Source organism: Physeter macrocephalus, chromosome 11 (assembly GCF_002837175.3).
Source record: "Physeter macrocephalus isolate SW-GA chromosome 11, ASM283717v5, whole genome shotgun sequence".
Classification (NCBI taxonomy): Eukaryota; Metazoa; Chordata; class Mammalia; order Artiodactyla; family Physeteridae; genus Physeter; species Physeter macrocephalus.
In genome coordinates this window covers 167753532-167764141 of record NC_041224.1, presented here as the reverse complement: position 1 = coordinate 167764141, position 10610 = coordinate 167753532, and the positions used below count along the sequence as shown (strand labels likewise).

The following is a 10610-nucleotide window of genomic DNA, read 5'->3' as shown; positions in this document are numbered from 1 at the left end:
CACATGTTTTGCCATTACTGCATACAAAATCCTTAGTCAACATTTAGATAATAGTGAAGGAACATTTTATGAAAAATAGAGAATGTTTTCATTAAAATGTATTCAGAGTAGGTAAAAGTTTTTTTTTTAATGTATTCAAGAAAGAGTCAACTTTCAAGACAATCCATTTAAAACTGCAGAAGGAGACTCGCAGGCTGCTTAAGAACTTGCATATTTAGACCTCAGGAGTGTGTCTGGATCACAGAGGGGATAACCCCACTAAACCGATGGTGTTCAGTGGTCTGACATTGTTACAGGTGCTTCCCTGTAAGATGCATCTTCATAAACCACATTGCATCCAGAGGAAGATGATCATAATGATGCCTGAAAGAAACCATTAAAGGGACTAGTGGTATTCAACTTGAAAAAGACTAAGCAGGACAATTAGAATTATTTTCCAGCATGGAAGTTCTCTCCAGTTCAGGAGCAATGACATATTTTGCTCTAGGAGACAATGAGGACTAGATTTCAAAGAATCCCAGTTGAGGGCTCTGGCTGTTTTTCAGAGAGAAGATTACTAAAAAGAGCATTGGTTTTGAAGTCAAAGAGGTCTGAGTACTAACCCCAACTGCATGGAGTCTGTTGTCTTCTAACACTGGCCCCCTAGCATCTTCAGCCTCCTCTGAGGGCAGCATTCCAACTGGGTGCTGCACATCATTTGCAAGTGTCGGGGGAGAGGAGGGCAGAAGAGAGGTGTTTGGGGGTGTCCTTCAGCCTGGAATGCTTTTCTCTTTTTTTCTTTGAATGCCTAATGAACTTTTTATTTGTCCTTCCCGACTCAGCCAGAAGCTGATAATAGTGATAAACTGAATATCACCACTCCACTTAGAATATCTACCCATTAAGCATATTTGCCTACTAGAATTATATATTCACCTGTTTCTCACATGGTGAGTCTTTGAGAACAGCGCCATACATCTTATTTATCTTTCTCTTTGCAGCATTTGGCTTCCAAGAAATGCTGTTTGAATAGACAAGTTTTTTCATTAGTGAATATCTCATGGCATGTCTACCCTTGGATCAAAAGCCCTTAAGTGTTGGGAATTCCAGTCACAGCAATTGCTTTTGCTACTGAAGCTGAAAAACTTTTCTTCATTTTCTTGTCCATTGAACAAATATATTGCCAGCATCATCATGGTAATTTATATAGTGAGAGATAGTGGGTACTCACAAAGCTATCAAAGCAGATTAATTTCTTAACCCCTAAGGAAGTATCAGTCAGTGTACCACCAAAACCACAATTTCTTTCCCTTTTTTGAACATCTTTTTACTGTAGAAATTTTTAAATTTTTACTTTGTTTTAAAAAGAATTACCTTCACAGGAAGAAGAATGTATATCACTTCTGGGTAGCTAGAGGAGGTAAAGATACAGATATGTAATTGCTTATTCATCTACACACGATCTCTAGACGGGTACCTAGTATTATGGTAACACCAGTTACCCCCAGGAGGAGAGCAGGCAAGGTAAGAAGGAGACTTTTCACTTGCACCATTTTGTATCTTTTGGGGTTGAACCATATAAATTATTTCACCTCCTTCCGTACAAACAGAAGCCAATAATAATTTCATGCTGAACACTTTGAAGGCTTTGTTCAAGTGGCTTGTCGTGGGGCTGTTACTGTCAAATTAACGTGGTTGCAGGAAAATAGAGCTTAAGGACTTGGTCAGCAAGTGGCACTTGTGGACTGTGAGGGAGGAAGTTCAGCTCAGTGTATAACATCGCTTGGGTTTTACAATCATTTTCTATTTTTAAAATTCTTTTATTTTCTTCCCGATTCAATTAACAAGTTTTTATTTAGTGCCTACCCTCTGCCCAGTAGTGTCCTAGGAATTCTAGGAGATATAAAAGAAGCCTACATGAAACAGTTTTTAATGTTCTTGCCAAGTGTGGGGATCACTGTGGAATGGGGTGGCTAGCAAGTTGTGTTGGAAGCAGAGCCTTGAATTGAGGCTTGGAGAGCAACGGAAGGCTTAGACAAAGGGAAGGGGGCCAGGAGGTGCTCTGGGCCAGGAGAAACGGTTTGATGGGGGCAGTAGGGGAGAAGAGAGGAATAAGGATGGTCATAAGAGGCTGAGGCCAATTTAGAAAGGCCCTAAAGGTCAGGCAGAACAGCTTAGCCTTAGGGGTCCATTGGGAATGATAAACCCCAAGGAGAGGTTAAGCCTGGTATTCACATGGAAAGAAGAGAGAGCAGAAACCAGAGGCATGGAGACCACCCTTGTTGCAATAAGCCAGATGTAAAATGATGAGGGATGAAGGTTTGGATTAGAATGGTGGGGGAGGGGGCATTCAAGAACAAAGAGGAAAGAAAGCATTCATGAGACGTTTCAAAGGAGGAAGTGGCAGATCTTGATGATAGGCTGGAGATGGAGAAGACTCACACATAATTTCAGTTTTTCTATTTGGGGAGACCAGAGAGCCACTCATTTTCTCTTTTCTTTCTTCACACAGGAATTGACCCCCTCATGGTGTCCAGTTGAAATTCAATTATAAGCAGAATTGATTGATTTTCTTCCATATAGAAACACATGTAATCCTATTTGCCTTGAGTTCCGTTACCCAAGCTGAGTCCTGCCTGGGGTTTGTTCTCCCATAGCGCTCCTACTTCCAGGATGGCGCTTTCCACTTAGGCCTTGTTTGTCATGTGTATGTGCGGTGTGTAGGTTTATTACCCACTAGACTAGATAGAAGTCCTTTGTGAGCAGGGACCATGAGTAAGTACTCAAGAAGTGTCTGTTAACTGTTGAAGAAAATGAGATCTAAATGAAATGTAACATAAGAAAGCTTTCTAGAAACAAACATATTTTTAAAAAATCATTTAAATAAAATTTACATAATAAAAATTTCTCTGCTCCAATCACTCAAACCATATGCCAAGGAAAGGCGAAACACCCTATTGTGATTGTGTTAGGGCCACACAGTTTTATTCCTTGGCTTAAGTGTTGCCATGCAGTAATAAAAATAATAATACAGTGTAATAATACCATGTAATAATAAAAATTGCTAATAGGGCTTAGAATGAAACATTTCACACAAGTTACTGGATAGTGATTGTTATTATTATTATCATTTTACAGGAGATGAGCAGGCACAGAAAGGTTAAGAAATTCGCACAAGGCGACCCAGCTAAGTAAGCGTTGGCGCTGAGATTTGAACCCAGACAATTTGACCTTGGAGTTCCCCATCCTTAAGAGCTCTACTTTGTACTGCATTAAGCATACAGATTTTTTGAAGACCTACAGGTTATTTGAGGCATAACAACCTTTTTCAGGGGAAGGGGACTTTGCCACCCTGTACTACCAATCAGTGTTTTTCCTTTTTTTATGGGCTATATCCTTAGACGTAAGCATGGGAGGAAGAAATAGAATGTTTGAACTGTTTTCATAAATGTGTAAGAGTAAACGAACAACTCCAGCAATAATAGAATTTTACAGAACACCTAAGAACACAACATGGGAATAAAACCCTTTACATGGCACCGAAATAATATCCCCCTCCTCTCATTTTTATTAAAAGCCTTGCTTTATTTGGAAACTCTTAAAATAAGTGGTCATAGGATTAAAAAAAGCCGCGGCGCGCCCCCTCCCCGGCGGCCGGGCGCAGCTGTCCGCGCCTCCCCCGCCCGCATTCCAACTCTCTGAGGTCACGGGCAGCCACCGCCTCCCCGGATCCGCCCGCCTGGCCCAGGGGGAGGGACGCCCGGCCCCGGCCGCTCCGCTGCTCCGGCCGCGCGTCCTGTCCCCGTCCGCCCGCCTTCCTGCTGCCCCGGCCCCCGCCCGGTTTCTTTGTGCGGCGCTGCCGGCCGGCCTGTCCCACCTCCGGGCCTCTCCCCTCGCCGCGGCCGCCGCGGGACCCTGCGCGGGGGAATGCTCTGCGGGCCGAGTTCGGAGAGACAGGAAGTGAGGCGTGCGAGCCCCATGAGCGCGCCGCGGCGCGGGCTGGCGTGCGGGCGCGGCTGCGGCGGCCGCGCGGCGGGGCCCCGGGAGGCGGGCCGCTGAACGGGGCGAGCGGCCCCGAGGATGCGGGAGCGGGAGCAGGTGAGGGCGCGGGGCCCGGGCCGGCGGGCGGGCGCGGGGCCGAGCGCTGGCGTGTGTCCGCGAGCCGGGACTCCGGAGCGCGTCGCCGGCCCCGGATTCCTGGAGGATGGGTCCCGGCTCCCAGACCTAAGGCAGGAGCGTAACAAAGAAAAAAGTCTTCCTTTTCCAGGTTCTCTCTGATCTGAGTAATTTCTAAAGGGGTCTTGAACTTGTATTCTGAACTCCTCGGCTGATTGTAGCGGCTTAATTCTGGATCAGAGTTTTAAACGTTTTAGGCATATTTGTGCCTCTCAGAATATTAAGTGCGAGATTTGCTAGGTAACTTTGGCGAGAAGGCGAGTAGGGAAGGACTGTTTCGTGGTGATGACTTGTTTTGGTTTTGGAGTAAAGATTGTTTACTCTGGAAAAAATTCTTGGGTCTGCAAATTCCGACTTGTGATTTCTGCAAATCCTGATTAGATTGGCTGCTCTTGGCATGCCCGTCTTAATTTTCTTTTTTGCTGAGAAAGCCTTATAATAATAGCGTATGCTCGCAAACACGTTCAGAACACTCCGTGTGCTCCAGGTGACAACCGCTGTATGCCTAAGGGTTGCTGATAGATTTTTTTTTTAAGTTTGGGATATGATAGAAATTTTACTCTGAAAGTACTTGTCTGCTGTTCCTAGCCCATTTTATTCTCGAGTTCTACGCATAAATGTTTTGTTCAGGAGAAACGTGCGTTTGATTTAATGCTATAGATCTATATATTATTCTAAAAATGTCATATACTCATTTAGTGATTGTTTTATTTGAAAGCATCATTAGCAGAATTACGTGTAGTGAGGACTTTAGCAACAAGGCAGGAAACTACAGGATTCAGAATTAAACTGTATTTGAGAAACTTCTGAAAGGTGATGTAAAAGCATTAAAGTGAATTCACAAATATCTCGGACTGCCTTTTGAAAACTTGAACAGAATTTAATATATACCTGTTTTTTATTTCATAACAAAGTGATTTTGTAGAGAAACAAAATATCTCCTAGTATTTTCCTTCAAAAGCTAATTACGAATTTTCTGTTTCCTTTAGTAGTTAGATACGTTAGAATTCCAGATCCAACTACCTTTCAAATTGTTTCATATTATTTTACACCCGAAACAGACATTCCCCCAAAGCATCTTAAATTTCTACTCCTCTATTCAAACATTCATAACTTTATGACATCATTTGGTAGCAAATACTGCACATAACTGAAAAGTAAATGTGTCAGTTGTTAATTTTGTAAATTATTAAGCAGAACATTATTTTTACACGTCTTAATAAACAAAAAGCAAGCTATTCTTATGGATAGATCTTGGGGAAAAAAATGCATCTGATACACACACACCCCTCAGCTTTTTCAATTACATTATAACATCTACCAAAATAAAAAAGAGAAAACATTGGCTTTTCTTTATCCCTGATGCAGTAAAACATTTCAAACTCAGGGACAACTGAAAGTTTTACTCTGCTTCATCAGAGCTTAAGTTAATGATTAAGTTATATAGTGTAGTACCTACTGCCTTCAAGGCATAGTTTTATATAGTGTAGTATCAACTGCCTTCAAGGCATAGTGAAGAGAATACCATATTTGAACACCCCCCAATGCAAATTTTCATCTTTCCTCTGTACGACTTAATCTGTCCTCTTTCCAGTTACCATAATTTCTATGTAAAATTTAAATTCACCATCTAATCACTTGAAAGGGTATTTAGTATATATATGTATATATAATCTTTTAAAATTTATACAAACACTCATAACTTATCAGGCAATTTTCTAGTTGAAAGCTTATTATTTAAAGTTCTCATTTCTTGATTTTTTTTTGTTTCATTTTGCCTCACCTATCTATTTGGTTTATACCCTGACAGAAAAGAGCGTTGAAAACTGCAGGTGGAGCCCATGTCTTTTTGTAATATCTATTTTCTATTCCCCCCCTTTAGTATGGTGCTTTTACCTTCCAAAGGTACACAACAAATGTTAATTAACACAGTTCTTTATGTAGTTCTAGTTTTCTTTTTTTCCCTCTGGCCTTCTTCCTCTATTCCTGGTTTTTAACTTTTATTTTTCTTACTATCTGGAGATAACCAGAGTTCAAAACCAAAACAAAATCCAAACAACAAAAACAAACAGAAAATCGTGGTTGGGTCCTTATTAGAGATACAGCCATGTATGTAATTATAGCATGCTTGTAATCTCCTTAAGAGCAAGGACGGCTTATTAGGACTCGTCTTAGATTTCTCTAAAGGGCCACGACACTGCCTTGTACTCAGAGACGCAATACACTTTTGTGGAATGGAATTAGAAAATGTTAAGTTTGGCAAAGCCTAGTGTAATAGCTAAACTATATACTCTAGCTCTGCCACACCCCAGCCCTGAGTGCCCATCACCTCTGGGGCTGAGACGCAGTAGAAAAAGCGGAAAAGAGCAGAGGACTGGGAATGAGGAATCTGGGATCGGTTCCCAACTCAGCCCGTCCTAGTGTGAGGCTGAGAAAGCCGCTTCTCCCGAGGCCTGGGTTCTGTGTCTGCCAGATGAGAGGGTTGGGGGCTGCCCTTGCCCCTCCGCGGGGTTCCCGGCCCAAGTTCTGGGTAAGCAGCAGCGGCCGAGCCTTGCCAAACGATTCATCCTCGGGGGAAGCCTCTGTTCAGAAGATAAACGGACGGTGGGAACCGTCCCGGGATTCTGGAACTATCCTGGATTTTGTCGACTCGTTTAGGGGAACAAAAATCTAGCCAATGTAAAAGTTCCAAGCTGCCGCTCAAGGCCAGTTTGCTTCCGCCCAGGAGGTACCACCAACGGGTGTTGTTTAGAAAAGTTTTAAGTTGCGTATTTTGGCGGGGGTCCTTCGGGATTCAAATGGACCCCGCCCAAACCTTTCCTTCGCCTCTGGGGCTCTAGCCGGGTCCTTTAAGTGTTCCCTCCGGCGTCAGCGGGAGCCTGTACTCTCCTAGAGCATCCGTCCGGAAACGCGGCCGCAGGCGGAGGGTTCCGGAGCCTCTGAGGCTGTGGGTTGCTCGGGCAACGCCGCCTGCTTTTCCGTAGGGGGAGGACGAGGGAGGAGCCGGAGCTATCCCTTGTCTTCTTGCCCTCACGGGCTTGTTGAGCAGCATCCTCCCCGCATTAACTCGGGAGGGCGTTTAAGGGCCTCGCCCCCCTCCTCTTCTGGGCTGCGGCCCCGCTTAGGTGAAGGCTCACCGCCTCTTTAGGCGTCCCCATCCGGAGAGGAGCTGGGGCCAGGGCCACGCTTTTGAGAACTTCCACGCGTCTGGTGGTAATCCGATAACAAGCATTTGTAGGGTCTTTTATAATTTGTTTATAAATAAATCGATTTGGTGACGTAAATATTTATAAACCAGAGAGTTCTACAAATGCTTGTTAAGTGTTCACCTCGTTTGAACCTCACAGCTGCCATGTGTTACAGGGGATTATTCCATTCGGGTTCAGGGTTAATTTGCCTAATTGGGACTGAGACTTGAACGTAGCCCTTTTGGAGGTTTTTTGCAATTATCTCACTTAAGGACTAAAGAACCCTAACATTTGGAGTATCGGGGAGCCAAAAAGAGTTAACTATGAAAAAACAAAACTTTATCTAAAATAGAGGACCACTAATGCTAGCTACTAAATTTGGGGTTATAGTAGTGTCAGCCATTATCTCATTTAATCCTGAAGTTAGCCACACGTTGTCACCACTATCTGTGGGATTGGGTGAGGGGTGGGATCTAACCCAGGGCGTAACACAGCTCTGATGATAAACTGCCCCACTGCCTCCCAGATCCTGCTAATGCCTTATTTTTCCAGAAGAGAGGGAAAGCTTAGATACAGCTTTATTAATTTTTATTTTTGAAAACAAAGCCCAGAGTTGCTATTGCCTATGTAACCGGTGTTCCTCTTTCCCCAGCACTGGCTTGGGTGCTCCCATCACCTGGTCTTTGGAGACTCAGTTGCTTTTTAATGGCGGCAGCAGCTGCTGGGTGAGCAGCCGGAGACTGTACAGTACACTTCCCTTCAGGACAGGATCGCTTTCTCTCGCCATTACCACCACTGGATTGGTGGTGGTGCTTTTCCCTTTTCACCCCTCCAACTCTTGAAGGGAGAAGAAGATGCCACTGCCATTTGGATTGAAACTAAAACGCACCCGGCGCTACACGGTGTCCAGCAAGAGCTGCCTGGTTGCCCGGATCCAGCTGCTCAACAATGAGTTTGTAGAGTTCACGCTGTCTGTGGAGAGCACTGGCCAGGAGAGCCTGGAGGCTGTGGCCCAGAGACTGGAGCTGCGGGAGGTAAGCCCCAGTAAAGGCTGCAGTCTTCTCTGGGCGGGCTTTGTTCCTTACTTCCCAGCTCCTATCGTGTACGCTGGCTGTGTGTTCTCAGAGTATGAGCCTGTAAGCCCTTCTCCCTACCAGGAAGGAATAATACAGAGCAAAGAGGTCTTTCCTTGGGTGTGCCCCGTAATGCCTGAGTTTGTTTTGTTTTGTTTTGCGGTACGCGGGCCTCACCGTTGTGGCCTCTCCCGCCGCGGAGCGCAGGCTCCGGACGCGCAGGCCCAGGGGCCATGGCTCACGGGCCCAGCCGCTCCGCGGCACGTGGGATCCTCCCGGACCGGGGCACGAACCCGTGTCCCCTGCATCGGCAGGTGGACTCTCAACCCCTTCGCCACCAGGGAAGCCCCCAATGCCTGAGTTTTGAAAATGTTTTTATGTTCCCCCAAAAATGTTATCCAGAATGAGATAGGGATACATTTTGGAATCTGAGTGAGGAAGCCGTCTTGGAAATGGATCCTTTCAGCCCCCAGCCATCTGGCTGACACTCAGCCAAGTCATTCCCAAATTCCTGACCCACAGAATTGTGAGCAAAATAAAATGGTTGTTTTAAGACACGTTTAAAAAAAAAAGAATGCATTTTGGATTATCCAAGTAGTTCTGGTCTTCTGGTGTAATCCCACATGGGTCGTCCTGATCTAGTACAGTTTACTGACTTCATTCATTCATTCAACATTCATTGATTGTTTTGCACAGGCCAAGCCAAAATTCGAGAGACATATTGCCTCGGTTTGAATTCTGGTTTCTTCATCAATTAGTTGTTTAACATTACGTGAGTTATGTGACCTGTCTGAGCCCTGGTTCCTTCATCTGAACCATGGGATAACAGTGGTGCCTGTGGTTGTGATTTAATGTGCCTGTAAAGCCATAGCTCTAATAACTATAGTCTGTTACAGTAATCATAGGGAAGTTTGCCCTGGAAAACCCCCAATCCAGTCTGTGGGAAGTTGTGAAGTCCTCAAGCATCCATATAATGTCTTAAATTCAAAATGCTGTGTAAGGCCTGTGAAGAAAAGGGCTCTAATTAAACCCAGGTCCCTTCCAGTCTTTGGCTGCCTGGTTCTGGGGTAAGAGAAAGATGGAAAAACGGGTTATTTCACTTAAATGCCTATGTTGTACTCTTGACTGGAAATCATGCTAATGTTGTAGTTCATAGAAAGTCAGGAATAGATAAACTGTGCCCCTGGTGAACACCCAATCATTTGATCAGTCTTTATTAAAGACTTATTAAGTGCCAAGCTCATATGGACTAGGAGCTCACCCTACTGTTGATACCAGTAAGGAAGCAAGCGTGATGCATGCAGTGATGGGGGAAGTAGAGGGTGCTATAGACAGCAGGGAGAGGCAGCAAAGGGAAGGGTTCCCAGGGCGAGTGATGTCTGAGCTGGGACCTGAAGATGGGGCAGGGTGGTCCTCTCAAGGGCTGGAAAAGACTATGCCAACAAAGGAACTGCACAAGGCCCAAGACACAGGCAGAGGAAAGGTTGTAGAGCAGGGGCCACCTACTGCGGGGTTCTTGTTCAAGGGTTTGGGCTTGTCCTGAAAGTAGTGGGGAAGTTAGTGAAGAGTTTTTAAATAGGCGTGTGGTGTGATTGTTTTTATGAAGCGTGAACCCTCTGGAGAATGACTAGAAAGGAGTAGAGTTGTGGTGCAGATGGTAGTCACTCGGGCTTGGATGGGGCTGGAGAGAAGTGAGTGGTATCTGGAGATATTCAGGACCTACCTATCAAGTAATGGGGAGGGACTAGCCGGGCTCCAGGTGGATCCTAAGGTTTCCAGTAAATGGTGTGGACTATGTAACTGAGGGAAGACACACAAAAGGAAGAGCAGGTTTGAGGGGAGCTGGGAGAGGTGTGTGGTGAGTTCAGTTTCAGACGTACTGAGTTTGAGGTGCCAACTGGGGATGCCGAGCAGGCGGAGTGTGTGCAGGTCTGGAGTGTAGGTGAGAGATCCAGGCTGGAGGTGGAGGAAAGAGATTTGGGAATCCGCAGCCTAGGCCCGTTAACCTGGGAGAGGGCATGAGAGAAGAAGACGATGTAGCGTTCCCCTTGGGGTTGAACAGAGGGAGAACCTTAGAAGGAAACTGAAATGGGGTGGCCCAAGGAGAAAGTAAACCAGGAGCGCCGACCTCAGTGACTGGTCCTGCCTGCTTGCATTCATTCCATCTTTTTTGCTTCCTTCACCCATTTTTCCT

At 45.2% G+C, this 10610-nt stretch overlaps 1 protein-coding gene across 1 annotated transcript in view; it reads left to right on the top strand.

Moving 5' to 3' along the window:
- The first annotated feature begins 3974 nt into the window (after positions 1-3974).
- Positions 3975-10610, top strand: part of PTPN21 (protein tyrosine phosphatase non-receptor type 21) — a 66102-nt gene continuing 59466 nt past the window's right edge. Inside the window, exons 1-2 of the mRNA XM_024131033.3 lie at positions 3975-4077; positions 7996-8377. Of these exons, the coding sequence (XP_023986801.1) occupies positions 8198-8377 (180 nt within the window). The 5' untranslated portion in view covers positions 3975-4077; positions 7996-8197. The remainder of the gene's footprint in view (positions 4078-7995; positions 8378-10610) is intronic.